Source organism: Sapajus apella, unplaced genomic scaffold (assembly GCF_009761245.1).
Source record: "Sapajus apella isolate SASKATOON/1434 unplaced genomic scaffold, GSC_monkey_1.0 scaffold78, whole genome shotgun sequence".
Lineage (NCBI taxonomy): Eukaryota > Metazoa > Chordata > Mammalia > Primates > Cebidae > Sapajus > Sapajus apella.
Genome location: NW_022437018.1, coordinates 10,182,090 through 10,201,768, shown reverse-complemented (window position 1 = coordinate 10,201,768; position 19,679 = coordinate 10,182,090). Strand labels below are relative to the sequence as shown.

The 19,679-nt window shown below is 44.7% G+C and overlaps 2 protein-coding genes across 2 annotated transcripts in view; both read left to right on the top strand.

Annotated features, from left to right (window-relative positions):
* Positions 1-2,798, top strand: part of DNA2 (DNA replication helicase/nuclease 2) — a 59,405-nt gene extending 56,607 nt beyond the window's left edge. The window contains exons 20-21 of the mRNA XM_032252626.1: positions 1,277-1,423; positions 2,342-2,798. Of these exons, the coding sequence (XP_032108517.1) occupies positions 1,277-1,423; positions 2,342-2,410 (216 nt within the window). The 3' untranslated portion in view covers positions 2,411-2,798. The remainder of the gene's footprint in view (positions 1-1,276; positions 1,424-2,341) is intronic.
* A 12,669-nt stretch (positions 2,799-15,467) lies between these two features.
* The window catches only part of RUFY2 (RUN and FYVE domain containing 2), a 53,333-nt gene continuing 49,121 nt past the window's right edge, over positions 15,468-19,679 (top strand). The window contains exons 1-2 of the mRNA XM_032252671.1: positions 15,468-15,903; positions 17,808-17,986. Coding sequence (XP_032108562.1) covers positions 15,795-15,903; positions 17,808-17,986 — 288 coding nt within the window. The 5' untranslated portion in view covers positions 15,468-15,794. The remainder of the gene's footprint in view (positions 15,904-17,807; positions 17,987-19,679) is intronic.

Below are 19,679 nucleotides of genomic sequence, written 5' to 3'. Positions count from 1 at the left end.
GCGATCTCGGCGATCTCGGCTCACCGCAACCTCCGCCTCCTGGGTTCAGGCAATTCTCCTCCCTCAGCCTCCTGAGTAGCTGGGATTACAGGCACGCGCCACCATGCCCAGCTAATTTTTTGTATTTTTGGTAGAGACGGGGTTTCACCATGTTGACCAGGATGGTCTCGATCTCTTGACCTCGTGATCCACCCGCCTCGGCCTCCCAAAGTGCTGGGATTACAGGCTTGAGCCACCGCGCCCGGCCCACCTGAAATGTTTTTTTGTTTTTCTTATTTTTACCTCTCCTTAGTTCATTTTTCTCAACTGTATAATACATCCATATGGTTTGAAAATATACATAATAGGCCGGGCATGGTGGGTCATACCTGTAATCCAAGCACTTTGAAGGCCAAGGCGGGTGGATCACCTGAGGCCAGGAGTTCAAGATCAGCCTGACCAACATGGTGAAACCCCATCTTAAAGAAACAAAAACGGGCCGGGCCCGGGGCTCCAAGCTGGAATCCCAGCACTTTGAGAGGCCGACAGCTGGTGGATCATGAGGTCACGAGTTCGAGACCAGCTTAGCTGATGTGGTAAAATCCCGTCTCTACTAAAAATACAAAAAATTAGTCAGGCGTGGTAGCGCTCACCTGTGGTCCCAGCTACTCAGGAAGCTGAGGCAGAAGAATTGCTTGAACCCAGGAGGCGGAGGTTTCAGTGAGCCGAGATCATGCCATTGCACTTGAACCTGAGCAACAGAGTGAGACTCTGTCTCAAAAAATAAAATAAATAAAAATATACAAATATACATAATAAAAGGTTTCCTTTGTACTCCATCCTTCATCTACTCAGTTCTTACCTCAGATAGTCTCCTTTTATTTATTTATTTATTTTTGAGGCAGTTTTCCTCTGTCACCCAGGCTGGAGGGTAGAGGCATGGTTATGGCCCACTGCATCCTTGACTTCCTGGGCTTAAACAGCCCTGGCTCAGTGATTTTTCATCTCAGCCTCCTGAGTAGCTGCAACCACAGGTGCACACAACCATGTCTGGCTAATTTTTATATATTTTATAGAAATGCGGTCTTGCTGTGTTGCCCAGGCTGGTCTTGAACTTCTGGTCTCCAGTGATCCTCCTACCTTGGCCTCCCAAAGTCCTGGGATTATAGGTGTGAGCCACCACGCCTGGCCGCATTCTATTCTTAAATTTGCAAAGTTGTCTATTGTATAGGGATTTGTTGCAATATATTTAACCATTTCTTTGAACTTGAATAATTGAAAATTATATTTCTTATAGGTTGGTGAACTCTTGAAAGATTGGCGACGTCTTAATGTTGCTATAACCAGAGCCAAACATAAACTGATTCTCCTGGGGTGCGTGCCCTCACTAAACTGCTATCCTCCTTTGGAGAAGCTACTTGATCATTTAAACTCGGAAAAATTAATATCCTTTTTGTTCTGTATATGGTCACATTTGATTGCACTGTTGCATTTATGTACTTGTATAAATGAAAGCTCTCACTATGTTTCCTAAACTGGTCTCGAGCTTGTGGGCTCAAGCGATCCTCTTGCCTAGGCCTCCCAAAGTGCTGGGATTATAGGTATGAGCCACGGCCCCCGGCCTTTAATTTTTTAGTTTTAAGATTTTTTTTTTTCTCATTATAGGGCCTTGCTTTGTCACCCAGGCTGGGGTACAGTGATATGATCAGAGCTGACTGCAGCATCAGTCTCCTAGGCTCAAGTGATCTTCCCACCTCAGCCTCCCCAGTAGCTGGGACCACAGGTGCATGCCACCATGCCCAGCTAATTTTTGTATTTTTTTGTAAAGACAGTGTTTCACCATGTTGCCCAAGCTGGTTTTGAACTCCTGGGCTCAAGTGATTCACTCGCCTCCTCTCAAAGTGCTGGGATTACAGGTGTGAGCCACCGTACCCAGCCTTTTTTTTTTGTCTCCAAGAGGTGGTAGCTAACTCCTTCACTCAGTGTGGAGTGCAGTGGCAGGATCATGGCTCACTGCAGCCTTGACCTCCTGGAATCAATCCTCCCACCTTAGCCTTCATAATAGTTGGGACCACAGGCATGTACCACTACGCCTGGCTATTTTGTTTTAAATATTTAGTAGAGAGGAGGTGATCTACTGTACCTGGCCTTAAAATAGATCATTTTTAAAAAATGTGTATAAAGTTCTTAGGCTAAGATAAATAACCCTTATTGCTTAAGGGCATAGTTATTCACAGAATGCCATGAAGATCCTTATTTTTTTTGTGGTTCTTTAAACCAAATTACAGAATGTTAAATAATAATGTCATAAATTTATGCCATTCTATATTGTGCTAAAGATCTTTTCCTTAATTTGTTTTACATCATTGATCTTCCATCAAGAGAACATGAAAGTCTTTGCCACATATTGGGTGATTTTCACAGAAAATAAAGCACTATTTTCCTTGCCTTTTCATACTAGAGCAGCGTCTACTCTAGCTAGTGCCTAAACAGAAAATTCTATCACCTTACAAAATTTAACGCAGTATTTATGGTTTTAAGCACAGGTATACCCCAAACTGTGAAAAGTCTGAATTTATGGGTACTATACATGTATTTTTGCCTGATCTAGAGAGTTTGATAAATGTTTACCAGCTTTGAAGATGGATTAACTTTTGACTCTGAGCTTTAAACTTTTAAATCAGACATTTCAGGACTAATTTGATTTTGTAGGTATCATTGTAAGAACTTTATTTGAAAGACTGGATAAAGGGGTTTGATTTTTTTTTTTTTTTTTATCATTTAAGCACAGTCTTGTGATGATGAGAACATAGGTGTGATTCTTTTCTGTATTTTGAGGTCCCTAATCCAAAAGACATTTTGGTAGGATTTTTTCTGGTATCAGATGTATTTTCACTCTAAACCTAGTCTTTTAAGTTATGACATGAATTTATTACTTCCAGTTAATTTCCTATCCTCCCTTACTATCCCCCTTTTTATTTTCAGTTTTCCGTATTCTAGAGGAGATTTTCTTTTTTTTTTGAGATGCAGTCTCACTGTGTCACCAGACAGGAGTGCAGTGGTGCGATCTTGGCTCACTGCAATCTCTGCCTCCCGGGTTCAAGCGATTCTCCTGCCTTAGCCCCCCAAGTAGCTGGGATTACAGGCATACACCACCATACTCAGCTACTTTATTTATTTATTTATTTTTATTTATTTTTTTAAAGACGAGGTTTCGCCATGTTGGTCACGCTGGTCTTAAACTCCTGACCTCAGGTGATCCATCCGCCTTGGCCTCCAAAGTGCTTGGATTACAGGTGTGAGCCACCACGCCCGGCCTTAATTTTTGTATTTTTAGTAGAAACGGGGTTTCACCATGTTGGCCAGGATGGTCTTGATATCCTGACCTCAAGTGATTCGCCTGCCTTGGCCTCTCCAAGTGCTAGGATTACAGGCTTGAACCACCGCGTCCGGCCTCTAAGGTAGGCTTTGATATTTAAAAAATAATAATTCTTACATCATTTTTTGAGAACAAATTTTGTTTTCTGAATTGATAAATTTTAAAAGTATATTCCTATTTTCACTTATGTTCATATGCCCCTATGTTTGGGGGCATCACTCAGTTTTCCCTTTCTGTGTAAAGATGTTTTGTAAAACAAAATTGCCTCAAAGTGATTAGTTATATGGTAACAGATTTTAATAAATGTTAAAATCTTTAACACAGGTTAAAATCTGTTATCACAGATTTTTGGGGTAACATTCTTCCGGGGTTTGGAAATCTTCCATTTCTCTTGAGGTTTTTTTTTTTTTAAATGAATGTTAGATATGTTAAAAGTTTTGTTTCTACCTCGTGTTTTTTTTAAATTAATTACTTGAAATTTTTATTTAATAAATTTTTTAACTAATGGATCTTACTGTGTCAATTATTATTAACACTGAGTAATAATTAAGCTCAGGGTTATCCAGCATGTCTTCTTTTTTTTTTTTAGACGGAGTTTCGCTCTTGTTACCCAGGCTGGAGTGCAATGGCGCGATCTCGGCTCACCGCAACCTCCGTCTCCTGGGTTCAGGCAATTCTCCTGCCTCAGCCTCCTGACTAGCTGGGATTACAGGCACGCGCCACCATGCCCAGCTAATTTTTTGTATTTTCAGTAGAGACGGGGTTTCACCATGTTGACCAGGATGGTCTCAATCTCTTGACCTCGTGATCCACCCGCCTCGGCCTCCCAAAGTGCTGGGATTACAGGCTTGAGCCACCGCGCCCGGCTCCAGCATGTCTTCTAATAGTGACATGTGAAGGATTGATCATGCTAGAAAGCTTAAACCAAGCAGCACTGATATTATAAAGAGATTTATGAAGTGCTTGATCATGGAGAGATTATAGATCAGATAGGACAAAATGAAAAGGTTGCTGTGATGAGGCTTAAATATTGGCTAGATACAATGAGAGTATAAATCAGGAAGGAATCTGATAGTAATTTCAGTTCCTGGGAATGAAATGAATAGGAAAGCCCTTTTATTTCATTACAGGTTCATATGGCCTTAAAAGTAAAGCTTCATAGAAGAGAGCTTAGGGATGTGTTCCGTGTTTCCTTTCTTTTTTGGCTCTGTCTTGGTGACAAGAGTCTAGCCATTAAAGAGTCAGGAGGCTGGATGTGGTGGCTCATAGTTGTAATCCCAGCACTTTGGGAGGCTGAGGCAGGTGGATCACCTGAGGTCAGGAGTTCAAGACTAGCCTGGCCAACATGATGAAACCCCATCTCTACTAATACAAAAAAAATTAGCTGGGTGCGGTGGCACACGCCTGTAATCCCACCTACTTGGGAGGCTGAGGCAGGAGAGTCACTTGAACCCAGTAGGCAGAGGTTGCAGTGAGCCAAGATTGCACCATTGCAATCCAGCCTGGGCGACAGAGTGAGACTCTGTCTCAAAAAAAAAAAAGGACAGTGGCTCATGCCTGTAACCCTAGCACTTTGGGAGGCTGAGGTGGGTGGATCACCTGAGGTCAGGAGTTCAAGACCAGCCTGGCCATCATGGTGAAACCCCATGTTTTTTTTTTTTTTTTTAAAAAAAAGAGTTAGGATACCCCTGCTGTGTATAAGGTGCTGTAAATTCAAGGCTTGGAGTAAGTTGGAGGTTAAACCCAGACCATGCCTTCAACGGACTAATAGTGCATACAGCACAAGATGACATCCATGCTAAGGACTACACACAGCAGTGACTTCTAATCACTAATGTTATTGAGTGCTCACTTTGTGCAGTTCAAGGTCAAGAGCACCATTAGCCCAGACAAGGCTTTCCTTGTATAAGTGTAAAGCCACGATCTGAAGACAATGTGGCTGTTCCAGTGGTTCTTTTCCTGAATCAGTTCAGAATTCCTGTCCCCTTCACCTGGACTTCCCTCTTACTCCCGCCTCTGATTTCTTTCTTTTCTTCTTTTTTTTATATAGTCTTTTTACACAGAGTCTTTCTTAGACTCTGTCACCCAAGCTGGAGTGCAGTGTCACGATCTCATCTCACTGCAACCTCTGCCTCCTGGGTTCAAGCAATTCTCCTGTCTCAGCCTCCCAAGTAGCTGGGAATACAGGCATACACCATCAGGCCTGGCTAATTTTTTGTATTTTTAGTAGAGATGGGCTTTCCGTCTCTACGAAATATCTCCTGACCTCCTGATCCACCCGCCTCGGCCTCCCAAAGTGTTGGGAGTACAGGCATGAGCCACCACACCCTGCTGATTCCTTTCTTTTCTCCTTAAGGCAGGTTTTCCCCAGAGCTCCAAATTTGGTTTGGTCCTCTTTTTTTTCTCCTTGGACAGTCACTGGCTTCACCCATCACCCATGTGTGCTGAGACTAGCTTGGTTGTGGAGATCCCAACCCAGGCAGTGCTGAAGGAATTAAGAGTTAGACACAAAGATAGAGTGCAAAGTGGGAATTAGGGGGCCAACAGCATTTTTTTTTTTTTTTTTTCCTTTTTTTTTTGAGACGGAGTTTCGCTCTTGTTACCCAGGCTGGAGTGCAATGGCGCGATCTCGGCTCACCGCAACCTCCGCCTCCTGGGTTCAGGCAATTCTCCTGCCTCAGCCTCCTGAGTAGCTGGGATTACAGGCACGCACCACCACGCCCAGCTAATTTTTTGTATTTTTAGTAGAGACGGGGTTTCACCATGTTGACCAGGATGGTCTCGATCTCTTGACCTCGTGATCCACCCGCCTCGGCCTCCCAAAGTGCTGGGATTACAGGCTTGAGCCACCGCGCCCGGCCCGCTAACAGCATTTTGAACTCAGAGCCCAGAGCATACTTTGACCCACATATTTATTTTTTGTTAATAAGTGATTATTTTTAATGAGCAGGTGTTTTCTGTTTTTTTATAGAATAAAAACTTATAGAATAAACTAGGCAGGCAGCTAGTGCTTGTTTACTGCTAATTAAAGACAAACTAGAAAGCATTTTTTACGAGGGAGCAATGGGGGCTAAGTTACTCGTTTGGTGTTTAAAGAACTGGTTTAGGCTGGACGCAGTGGCTCAAGCCTGTAATCCCAGCACTTTGGGAGGCCGAGGCGGGTGGATCACGAGGTCAAGAGATCGAGACCATCCTGGTCAACAGGGTGAAACCCCGTCTCTACTAAAAATACAAAACATTAGCTGGGCATGGTGGCGCGTGCCTGTAATCCCAGCTACTCAGGAGGCTGAGGCAGGAGAATTGCCTGAACCCAGGAGACGGAGGTTGCGGTGAGCCGAGATCGCGCCATTGCACTCCAGCCTGGGTAACGAGAGCGAAACTCCGTCTCAAAAAAAAAAAAAAAAAAAAAAAAAAAGAACTGGCTTAACCAATGCATGTCCTGTGTATAGTTCACTATTTTAGAACACCCTGAGCAGTTTTTTCCCTGGGGACAGCTTAGTGATTTTTTGCCATTGTTTTTAGTAAACAATATAATCCATTGCACACGTTAAGATTTGTTCTTATTATATGTGGCTGTTTACTAGACCTGTACTACACCCTGTCTTCCAAGTTCTAGTTATATATATAGCTGCCTTCCAGCCAATGCCTTCAGAATATTCTGTGAACATTTTAGACTTAGTATAAAGAAATTGGAGATTTCCATCTTCATTTAATGCCTTCCTTCTGTGATCCCTATTTCTGTAAATGACATCATCTTCTCACAGTTGTCTAAGCTTAAAAGTCTTGGCAAAATTTTTCTTTCTTTAAAACATTTTTGGGCTTGGCACAGTGGCTCATGCTTGTAATCCCAGCACTTTGGGAGGCTGAGGCAGGTGGATCACCTGAGGTCAGGAATTTGAGACCAGCCTAGCCAACATGGTGAAACCCCATTTCTACTAAATATACAAAAATTAGCTGGGCGTGATGGCATGTGCCTATAATCCCAGCTACTCAGGAGGCTGAGGCAGGAGAATCGCTTGAACCTGAGAAACATAGGTTGCAGTGAGCTGAGATCCCATCATTTCACTCCAACCTAGGCAAAAGAGGAAAACTCCATCTCAAAAACAAACCACCATTTTTTCCTCTTCTACTTACAGAACAGTACATGATTTTAGTAAGCATTTCAGACACTACATATTTTAGAAAGTGAAATTTGTATACAAAATTAGCCAGGCATGCTGGCATATGCCTGTAATCCCAGCTATTAGAAAGGCTGAGGCAGGAGAATCGCTTGAACCCAGGAGGCAGAGGTTGTGGTGAACCGAGACCGCACCATTGCACTCCATCCTGGGCAACAAGAGCAAAACTCCATATCAAAAAAAAAAAACAAAAGAAATTTAAAAAAATCTTATCCTTTATATAGTTTGGTCTATGATGATCTGGACTAGTACTGAAATCAAAATTACCACACCCATGATAAAAAATATATTTATCATCATGACTCAATGTAGATTTGTGTATGCATATGCATCTGAAACAATACTGTCATAAAACAATATTTACCCTTTCTATATGTGATATACCCTGATATATTCCACTCTATTCCATTAAAAACAAAGCATGGCTGGGCGCAGTGGCTCACGCTTGTAATCCCAGCACTTTGTGAGGTGGATGTAGGTGGATCACTTGAGGTCAAGAGTTTGAGACCAGTCTTGCCAACATGGTAAAACCCTGTCTCAACTAAAAATCAAAAAGTTAGCGTGGTGTGGTGGTGCATGCTTGTAATCCCAGCTACTCGGGAGGCTGAGGCATGAGAATTGCTTGAACCCAGGAGGTGGAGGTTGCAATAAGCCAAGATCATGCTGTTGTACTCCAGTCTGGGTGACAGAGCGAGATTCTGTCTCAAAATAAATAAAAAAATAAAAACAAAGCTGATTGCAACCTGTTAAAATTGCTTTCATGTCTCACTAGTAGGTTGGAACCCATAGTTTATAATAGCAATTATTCTTTGATGCTTCTTTGTTGTAACTGTACAAAACTATTTTTTGCTATTCCTGTGCATGCCTATTCTGTTTCCCATTTGATGTACTCTCTATCTAGATTTGTCTGTCCCTCCTTCACCATATAGGCATCTCTACCCACTTGGAAAGACTTTAAGATGCCACCTTCTCCAAAAAGCCTTTTCTGATTTTTCTCCCAGCCACAAGAATTATCTTCGTCTTTATACAGTACTATAACAGCACCTGCACAGAGGTTCATAGCATTTACTGCTTTTTTGTTGTTGTTATGGAGTCTCGCTCTGTCGCTCAGGCTGGAGTGCAGTGGTGCGATCTTGGCTCACTGTAACCTCCGCCTCCCGGTTTCAAGCGATTCTTCTGCCTCAGCCTCCCGAGTAGCTGGGACCACAGGCATGTGCCACCATGCCTGGCTAATTTTTTTATTTTTAGTAGAGACGATGCTTCACCATGTTAGCCAGGATGGTCTCAATCTCCTGACCTCAGGTGATCTGCCTGCCCCGGTCTCCCAAAATGCTGGGATTACAGGCATGAGCCACTGCACCCAGCATTTTGGTTTGCTTCTTCATCTTCTGTTTTTGGTGGGAAGATCTCAGTTCATAATAGAGTCTAACTCTGTTGGCCAGGATAGAATGCATGGCACAATCATAGCTCACTGCAACCTCAAACTCCTGGCCTCAAGCAGTCTTTCTGTCACAGCCTGCTGAGTAGCAAGGACTACAGATGCATGCTACTACACCCAGCTAACTAAAAAACTTGTTTTTTAGTAGAAACAGGGTCTTGCTATGTTGGCCAGGCTAGTCTGCAACTTCTGGCCTCAAGCAATCCTCCTGTCTCAGCCTCTCAAAGTACTGGGATTACAGGAATGAGTTACTACATCTGGCTGTTTACTGCTTTTTTTTTTTTTTTTTTCAGATGGGAGTTTTGCTCTGTGGCCCAGGCTGGAATGCAGTGGCAGTGGGAAGATCTCAGATCACTGCAGGCTCTGTGTCCTGGGTTCCAGCTATTCTCCTTCCTCAGCCTCCCGGGTAGCTGGGATTACCGGCACCCACCACCACTCCCAGCTAATTTTTGTATTTTTAGGAGAGATGAGGTTTCACCATGTTAGCCTGGCTGGTCTCAAACTCCTGACTTCAGGTGATCCAGCCGCCTCAGCCTCCCAAAGTGCTGGGATTACAGGCGTGATCCACCATGCCCAGCCTGTTTACTGCTTTTTTAAAGCAGCAATTGCAATTTTTAGCATACTTTAACATTTATCAATAATTTTCATGGATATTTTCTCAATGGAATTAAACCCTGTAGAGAACCTAGCTTAGATATTCTGTATTTGTATATGACCCATGGCCAGTCATTGCCAGAACCCAGGTTTTCTGATTACTAATTCAGCAATTTTCCTAGCCATTATGTGTATTCCCCTTTCCCTGCAGCGTGGTAACATTTTCCAAGGGCTACACAAATGTTCAGAAGCATTATAATTGTCATTGTAATAAAATAAGGTATTGGGCCAGCTAAGGCTATGGCTGAAAGCTCTGTGGCATGATGTGACAAGCTGGTCCACCTGGATTCAGTGGGCCATATTGCTCATGGAAAATATCACTTGTAGGCTGGGTACGGTGGCTCCCGCCTATAATCCCAGCACTTTGGAAGGTGGAGTCAGGAGGATCACTAGAGGCCAGGAGTTTCCGAGACCAGCCTGGCCAACATGGCAAAACTCTGTCTCTACTAAAAATACAAAAATTAGCTGGGCTTGGTGGTGGGGCCTTGTAATCACAGCTACTTGGGAGGCTGAGGCAGGGAGTCACTTGAACCCAGGAGGTAGAGGTTGCAGTGTGCCAAGATCACGTCATTGCACTCTGGCCTGGGCGACAGAGTAAGACTCCATCTCAAAAAAAAAAATTATTTTAAAACAGCTAGGTGAGGTGGCATGTACCTATAGTCCCAGCTTTTCAGGAGGCTGTGGTGGGAGGATCGTTTGAGTCCAGAAGTTCAAGGCTGTAGTGTGCTAGATGGTTCCTTTGAATAAACACTATACTGTAGCCTGGGCAATATAGCAAGACCCGGTCTCTAAAAAATGATAAAGCATTTTTTTTGAGACAGTCTCACTCTGTTGCCTAGGCTGGAGTGCAGTGGTATGATCTCAACTCACTGCAACCTCCACCTCCTGGGTTCAAGCAATTCTCCCTGCCTCAGCCTCCCGTGTAGCTGGGATTAAAGGCACCTGCCACCACTCACAACTAATTTTTTTTGCATTTTTAGTAGAGACGGGGTTTCACCATGTTGGTCAGGCTGGTCTCCAACTCTTAACCTCAACTGATCTGCCTGCCTCTGCCTTCCAAAGTGCTGGGATTATAGGTGTGAACCAACGTGTCCAGCCTTATAAAGCTTTTTATTTTATTTTATTTATTTATTTTTTATTGCCTTTTTGTGCTTACAGGGATGTACATAAAGCTTTTTAAAGAGAAAAAAGTAGAATAGCACAATAAGCTCGTGATAACCATCACCCATATTCAATAATTACCCATCACCCATATTCAATAATTCAATAATTACAAAATTTTGCTGTAATTGTTTCAAACATCTTCCCTTTTTTTCTTTGCCGAGATTTTTTTTTTTTTTTTTTTTTTTGAGACAGGGCCTTGGTCTTTTGCCCAGGCTGGAGTGCCGTGGTACAATCTCAGCTCACTGCAATCTCTTCCTCCTAGGTTCAGGCAGTTCTCCTGCCTCAGCTTCCCAAGTAGCTGGAATTACAGGCGCCTGACATCACACCCAACAAATTTTTGTACTTTTAGTAGAGATGGGGGTTTTGCTATGTTGCCCAGGCTGGTCTCGAACTCCTGACATCAGGCAATCCACCCGCCTCGGCCTCCTAAAGTGAGGGAATTACAGATATGAGTCACTCCACCTGGACTCTTTGCTGAGGTTTTTTTTTTCTTTTTTTTTTTTTTTTGAGACGGAGTTTCGCTCTTGTTACCCAGGCTGGAGTGCAATGGCGCGATCTCGGCTCACCGCAACCTCCGCCTCCTGGGTTCAGGCAATTCTCCTGCCCCAGCCTCCTGAGTCGCTAGGATTACAGGCACGCGCCACCATGCCCAGCTAATTTTTTGTATTTTTAGTAGAGACGGGGTTTCACCCTGTTGACCAGGATGGTCTCGATCTCTTGACCTCGTGATCCACCCGCCTCGGCCTCCCACAGTGCTGGGATTACAGGCTTGAGCCACCACGCCCGGCCTGGTTTTTTTTTTTTTTTTAAAGACAGAGTCTTGCTCTGTCGCCAGGCTGGAGTACAGTGGGGCAATCTCTGCTCACTGCAACCTCTGCCTCTCAGGTTCAAGCAATTCTCCTGCCTCAGCCTCCCCAGTAGCTGGGACTACAGGTGTGCGCCACCCCACCCAGCTAATTTTTTGTATTTTTAGTAGAGACAGGATTTCACCATGTTGACCAGGATGGTCTTGATCTCTTGACCTCGTGATCTGTCCACCTCGGCCTCCCAAAGTGCTGGGATTACAAGTGTGAGCCACTGCGCCCAGGCTTTGCTGAGATATTTTAAAGCAAATTCCAGACTTCATTTAATTTTACCTCATATACTTCAGCATGTGATGAGGTCTTAAAAATTATTTTTGTTACACAATTATATTGGCACATTAAAAAATCTAAATTCAGCCGGACGCAGTGGCTCACACCTGTAATCTTAGCACTTTGGGAGGTAGAGGAGTTTGAGTCCAGCCTGGCTAATATGGTGAAACCCCGTCTCTACTAAAAATACAAAAATTAGCTGGGCATGGTGGCCAGTGCCTGTAGTTCCAGCTACCCAGGAGGCTGAGGCAGGAGAATTGTTGGAACCTGGGAGGCACAGGCTGCAGTGAGCCAAGACCGAGCCACTGCACTCCAGCCTGGCAACAGAGCGCGACTCCATCTCAGAAAAAAAAAACAAACCTAAATTCTTAACTTTAGTAGATCACAGGTTTAGAATAGGTTAACACTCTCAGCTTCAACCCTGTTAAGTGTAGTTTAAACACATACACACACTAAATTCCAATTCTGTTCGAAACAAGGGGTCTAGAGTATCCCACAAATGCGTGTTTTGGAGCTGAAGAATATCTGCCTCAAAGGGGGAAATGGCTTTAAAGTAAAGATTGTTGCTGAATTAAACTTGGCTCATTTTTTCTTCCTCCCTCTGCCCTTCCTCTCTTCCTTCCTTCCCATCTATTGGTATTTATTAGGCTCCTATAAAACACAAAATAAGGATTCAAAGCAATGCCCAGGACCCCAGCAAGAGGGCAAAAGACCATATGAAAATTAAATGAGGTCAATACTTCCTTCTTGGGCCTATAAAGTCCCTGGGGAGACAGCAACCTAGAAAGTAGAGCTCAGCCAAGCGCGGTGGCTCACGTCTGTAATCCCAGCACTTTGGGAGGCTGAGACTGGCGGATCACGAGGTCAAGAGATCAAGACCATCCTGGTCAACATGGTGAAACCCCGTCTCTACTAAAAATACAAAACATTAGCTGGGCATGGTGGCGCGTGCCTGTAATCTCAGCTACTCAGGAGGTTGAGGCAGGAGAATTGCCTGAACCCAGGAGGCGGAGGTTGCGGTGAGCCGAGATCGTGCCATTGCACTTGAGCAAGGGTAAGAAATGCCAGTCTCAAAAAAAAAAAAAAAAAAAAAGAAAGAAAGAAAGTAGAGCTCTTTTCCATTGGTCTCATGCTTCCATAAAGTAATTAAATATGTACTTAGTTTTCTTAGCTCTTCTAAAAGCACGTAGAATACAGATCCCAGGCTGAGTGCGGTGGCTCAGGCCTGTAATCCCAGCATTTGGGAGGCTGAGGCAGGTAGATCACTTGAGGCCAGGAGTTTGAGACTAGCCTGGGTAATTCGGTGAAACTCCATTTCTACTAAAATTACAAAAATTAGGTATGGTTGCGCACGTCCGCAATTCCAGCTACTCAGAAGGCTGAAGCACAAGAATCTCTTGAAATGGGGAGGCCGAGGTTGTAGTGGGCCCAGATCACACCTCTGCACTCCAGCCTGTGTGAGTGAGTGAGACCCTGTCTCAAAAAGGAGGAGGAGGAGGAGGGGGAGGAGGGGGAAAAAGGAGGAGAATGAGGAGGAGGAGAAGAAAAAGAGGAGGAGGAGGAGGAGGAGGAAGAAAACAGGCATCATCTAATAAATTGAAAATAGGGCATACCTTATTTCCCAGCAGTAATTCTGTTCTCAGTTTATGCCCTAGAGATTTTCTTGCACACGCACAGCAGGACGGACGCACAACCTGCAAATAACCTAAACTAGAAATTCCTCATGAACTTAGATGAATCTCAGACACATGATGGTAAAAAAACAAGTACCAAAATTCACACGGTATCATTTTATTTGTGAGAAGTTTGTAAACAGGCAAAAATAAGCAAGGTTGTTTACGGGCACACAATTTAGGTGGTGTTAATGTACAGAAAAGCAAGGAAATTATTCTCACAGAAGTCCAAATAGTATTTATCACTGGGGGATTGTGACTGGGGCTTAGGGGCATTTCCTGGGAAGGGTGGCTCTGTTCTATGCTCCATTCAAGTGATGGTTGCCCAGCTATTCACTTTATTTATTTTAATTTTTATTTTTTGAGACAAAGTCTCTCTCTTGTTGCTTGGGCTGGAGTGCCATGGCATGATCTCGGCTTACTGGAATCTCCATCTCCTGGGTTCGAGTGATCCTCCTGCCTCAGCCTCCCAAGTAGCTGGGATTACAGGCATGCGACATGACGCCTGGCTAATTTTGTATTTTTAGTAGACAGGATTTCTCCATGTTGGTCAGGTTGGCTCCCGACCTCAGGTGATCCGCCCATCTCGGCCTCCCAAAGTGCTGGGATTACAGGGGTAAACCACCGCCGCCGGCCAGCTATTCACTTTATGATGAGTCTTTAAACTGTATTTTTGCGGGGGGGGGGGCGCCGGAGTCAGAACCTTGCTCTGTTGCCCAGGCTGAAGTGCAGTGGACGCAATCTGGACTTGCTGCAACCTCTGCCTCCCTGGTTCAAGCGATTCTCCTGTCTCAGCCTCCTGAGTAGCTGGGATTACAGGCGCGCACCACCACGCCCGGCTAATTTTTATATTTTTAGTAGAGATGTGGTTTCACCATGTTGGCCAGGATGGTCTTGAACTCCTGACCTCAAGTGATCCGCCTGCCTTGACCTCCAAAAATGCTAGGATTACAAGCATGAGCTAGCGCGCCTGGCCTGTTTTATACATTTTTATATAAGTATGATTATCTCACAATAAAATTTAAAAGCAAAAAAACAACTTTATACTGGCTAAAGTGATGGAGAAAAACATTGTCCCATTTTCACAAAATATCTGGACCTGTAGCCCAGTTCTAGTCTCAACAGCGGCAGATACAACTAGGTAATAGCTCACTTTCCCAAACGGGTATAACTTAAACCTAGTATCATCTATCTGACCATGAAGGTTTCATTTTTTTTCCCTTCCGGAAATGAGAAAACGCTAGCTTCACGGCAATCTCTCTTCCCCTTGATTAACGAGACTGGTTGCTCACTGCTTTTTATAAACAGGTGTATTTATTGGTTTAAGCGTCATTATTTGGGTCTAACTAGTTTTAGTACGTTTCTGCCTGTTAATTGCTTCAGATTTTCTAAATTCTTTTGATCCCCCGTGCGTCCGTGAAGGTGAATGGGCAGTGGTCAGGTGTGTGCCATCAGGCTCCGCCAGCCAAGTGGAGGCAACGTTCTCGTGCGGCCGCAGCCGCTTGAAATCCGGCCCTTGCACTCCGGCGAAGTCCCCGGGGCGCGGGACCGAGGGCCCAGCACTCTGGCTCCTCACACTCACGATCTGAGGTTCTTTTCCTTCTCCTCAAGGTCCCAGCAGATGCGAGAGGCTTAGAGAGGGCGGGAGAGCAATCCCGCCCACTGCAGGCTCCGTGGTCCCCGCCCCACCCGGGGCGCCGCTCCTCCTGGGGCCGCCCGGGCGTCCTCCCACCGCCGGGGGCGCTGTGGGCCGCAGCGTGCCTGGCTGCAGATGCGGTGGCGGCCGCCGAGCGCCTGGAGGGAGCTGCTGGCCAGGCCCAGGGAGCCCCGGCCCGAGACCGCGCAGCAGCCGCCGCCGCCGCCGCCGCCATGGGTAAGGAGAGCGGGCCAAGAGGGAATGCTAGGTCCTTGACCCCGGGCTAAGTGCCGCGGTCGGACGGGGTGGACTGGGAGCTGTGGAGGACGCTGAGTTCGCCAGTCGGAACAGGGGCCCCAGCCCGGCATGGGCGGGGACTGCCTGGGACTCGGGGGCTCCCGGGGTCGTCATGGCAACGCGCCCCCTCCCTCGTTCCGGCCTCTTCCCGTCCAGGTTCTGGGGCTTAGTGGCCAAGGGCTGGAAGTCCTACGGCGTCCAGGAGCGAAGACAGGGCCGGGCGGGGTGTCATTCCGGTGTCGGGGAGCAGTCGGGGAGGGGCAATGACTTTTCAAGTTTGGGGGTGGCGGAGGGAAGACGCACCTCAGGTTTTGGCCTGGGTGCCTGGCGCCGAGGGCGGGAGAGCTGGAGTGCCGATGCGTAGGAGCCTGGGTGAGCCCGCCGCGAGGGTCCTGGGGGCGCCCCAGGCTTCTGGGCAGCCTTGCTTGGGGGAGGGGTCAGGAAGAGAAGCAGGGAAGCGACTCTAGGCCTGAGGAAGGGGCAGGCACTGGCCCTTGGACTCCTAGGGCGCCTGCGGCCGGGTTTGGGGATCGCGTCCCGGCTGGACGCGTCCGTAAGCGCAGCCCGGGCGTGGCTGCGGTGTGAACCCTCAGCGGTGTGAACGCCCCTCGGCTTGGGCACTGCCGGTGCCCAGCACTGACCTGCCTCCCAGCAGCTGCAGAACGCCCTTTGTATGGTTGTCGCATCGCAGGTTACGGTTTATGATGGGCTGTGTTAAGCAAAATGAGTTGCCACGCATTAAGAAACATCGAGTGGTTTCACTCCCGGGAAAAAAGTGGGAGTCAGACCACGATGTAGATTTGAAGGAATGTCGTGTGTGGACATTTTTCCACCAGGCAGTTTGGTCATAGCAGTTGTGGCTGTTTGCATTTTAGGTTGCTTAGGATTCAGTGTCAGCCTTCAAGCCTAGCTATCTGGAAATCAGAACTAGAATACGAGATAATTGGGGACTCTGGGTTTTTTTTTTTTTTTAATTATTATTATTCAGCGAAGGAAAAATGAACACTTGGTTACTTGTAAATTTGTCAGAGATTATGAAATGCTATGCTGAGTGCTTTGTTTTTTCCACACGTTAGTTTGTCATCTGTGTTTGTTGAAGGTATTCCCACCAGTCACAACAGTGATCAGATGATGGGGAAATGTCTGAATTTCTAAGTGAAAAGAGAATAAAATTTGTGGGAAGGAGGACAATATTTTTGGGAATTGAAAATATCTTCCTTGGTGATACTGTGTCTTAAAAGTATCAGTTAAAAAGCAGGTCTTTTAGAATATGCATCTGTTACCTTGGTATTCACACTGGCAATGTGGGCATCCTCAGCTGTGTGGAAGGGCGAGGAACGTTAACTTAAAACTGGTCCCTGCTTTTATTCCTCTTTGAAAATAAAACAGTCATGCAATACAGAACTACAGGCAGAATGAAGAAGCCAGACAGAGTGTAGACTGAATTGGGCAGCTTCTGTCTCCTTGTCAGTGTATTTTACCTGTCATGTTTGTTGTGGGTGACACTGGAATCCTAGATTTTTTAATTTATTTTTATTTTGAGACGGAGTCTCAGACTCTGTTGCCAGGCTGGAGTGCAGTGGCACAATCTCAGCTCACTGCAACCTCTGCGTCCCGGGTTCAAGTGATTCTCTTGCCTCAGCCTTCTGAGTAGCTGAGACTACAGGTGCACTCCACCACGCCCAGCTAATTTTTGTATTTTTAGTAGAGACAGGGTTTCACCATGTTGACCAGGATGGTCTTGATCTCTAGACCTTGTGATCTGCCCACCTCAGCCTCTCAAAGGGCTGGGATTATAGGCATGAGCCACCTCGCCTAACTGGAATCCTAAAATTTTAACTACCTTTTATTTGATTGCCAGTTTATTCTGAACATTTTTGCCTTGGAATTCATCCTGAGACAGTACCTGCTATCCACCTTTTGCATAAGGCCCTTAAACATGTTGTCTCTCACCACAAATTTATCTCCACAGAAGATCCTTTTAAAACCCTATTCTCTGTGAAGAGGTACCAGGAAGGTTAAATACAGGAGAATCGCAAATTTACGTGATCTTGAGAATGATTCATAAACTTTGGCTGGATCGGGCATGGGAATTTTCTACAGGATACGTGAGAAACATAAAGAGAAGTTGATCAAGGGTGTAATTTAGCTGGGGAGAATTTGTCAATCAAGAAACAGCAAACTACTGTTGGTTTTTATAGGGGAAGGGAAGAGTTTGTATATTTTTCATTGTCATGTCTTATAAATGATGTTGGATTCCTTTCTTGTGTTTTCAGCTACAAAAGACCCCACAGCTGTAGAGAGAGCAAACTTGTTAAACATGGCTAAACTGAGTATCAAAGGACTCATTGAATCTGCTCTGAGCTTTGGCCGCACTTTGGATTCTGACTATCCCCCCTTGCAGCAATTCTTTGTTGTTATGGAACATTGTCTGAAGCATGGTCTTAAAGGTATCATGAAATTTTAAAAAATTAATTCATTTTAGAGTCTCCCTTTTTGCGTTTTAAGCCCTTCAGAATGGGTTATTTTTTGAGGCCATAATTACTATTACTATGCACCAAAAAGTATTGAGTGGATTGATTTTGGGAGACAATATCTCACGACTTTATGGTTTCTCATAATGGTCTTCAGAAAATGCTTAGTTGTTAAATGTTTTATATACAGAATATTTGATTTAAAAATTTTTTAAACTGGCCGGGCACGGTGGCTCAAGCCTGTAATCCCAGCACTTTGGGAGGCCAAGGCGGGTGGATCACGAGGTCAAGAGATCGAGACCATCCTGGTCAACATGGTGAAACCCCGTCTCTACTAAAAATACAAAAAATTAGCTGGGCATGGTGGCGCGTGCCTATAATCCCAGCTACTTAGGAGGCTGAGGCAGGAGAATTGCCTGAACCCAGGAGGCGGAGGTTGCGGTGAGCCGAGATCGTGCCATTGCACTCCAGCCTGGGTAACATGCGTGAAACTCCGTCTCAAAAAAAAAAAAAAAAAAAAAAAAAAACTTACATAACCTGAACTGGTTTCTGTTTTCTAGGACAATTAGAGTTATTTTATATTTTAAAACTGATGATTCTGATATGAGCTCATATTAATAGTTTGAAAGCTATTGAACAAGTGTATTGAAATAGTAGATTGTTGAAATAGAAACCTCCTAGATATATACATGAACATATGTAGGAATATCTTCTGGATGGAGTTATTGTAGAAATGCGAGCCATCCCTGAAAATGATAATAGCAGATATTGTATTCTACTATCAGTACATATTGAATTATTGTTACATGTAAAATGTTTGTTTTTTATTTTAAAAATATTCATTGCATAATGACTTTTACTTATAATAATCGTTCAGTTTTGGTCTCTAGGTCATATGATGAGTACCTGTGTAGAGGGCTATGTAAGAGTTGTACACTAGAGTGACTATTATAGAGTAAAAGAAGCTTGACTAGCCAGGTGTGGTGGCCACACCTGCAATCCCAGCATCTGCCTGTGGTCCCAGCTCCTCAGGAGGCTAAGGTGGGAGTATCACCTGAGTCCGAGGAGGTCGAAGTTTCAGTGAGCCATGATTACACCACTGTACTACTCCAGCCTGGGTGACAGAAAGAGACCCTATCTCATAAAAAAAAAAAAAAAAAAAAAAAGATTTACCTAAACTTGGTTTTAATAAAAAAAGAAGAAAGTCTTGACATCAAAATTTGAGAAATCCTATGTGATGTTATTAACATACTTCTTTTTCTTTAATTAAAGACTTAAAGCAATTTCTTAAAATACATAAATATTAGAGAAGTATATATATATATTTTTTTTGAGAAGTATATTCTTTTTGTACATGAATTAACAGAGAAGTACACAGAGCAAAACATCATTTTATGGATTCTCTTCTCTTAATCTCTCTAAATGAAATTGGATGCCTGTCATCCCAGCACTTTGGGAGGTTGAGGCAGGTGGATCATTTTGAGGTCAGGGGTTCAAAACCAACCTGGCCAACATGGTGAAACCTGTCTCTACTAAAAATACTAAAATTAGCCAGACGTGCTGGTGTTTGCCTGTAATCCCAGCTACTTGGGAGGCTGAGGTAGGAGAATTGCTTGAACCTGGGAAGCAGAGGTTGCAGTGAGCTGAGATCATGTCATTGCACTCCAGCCTGGG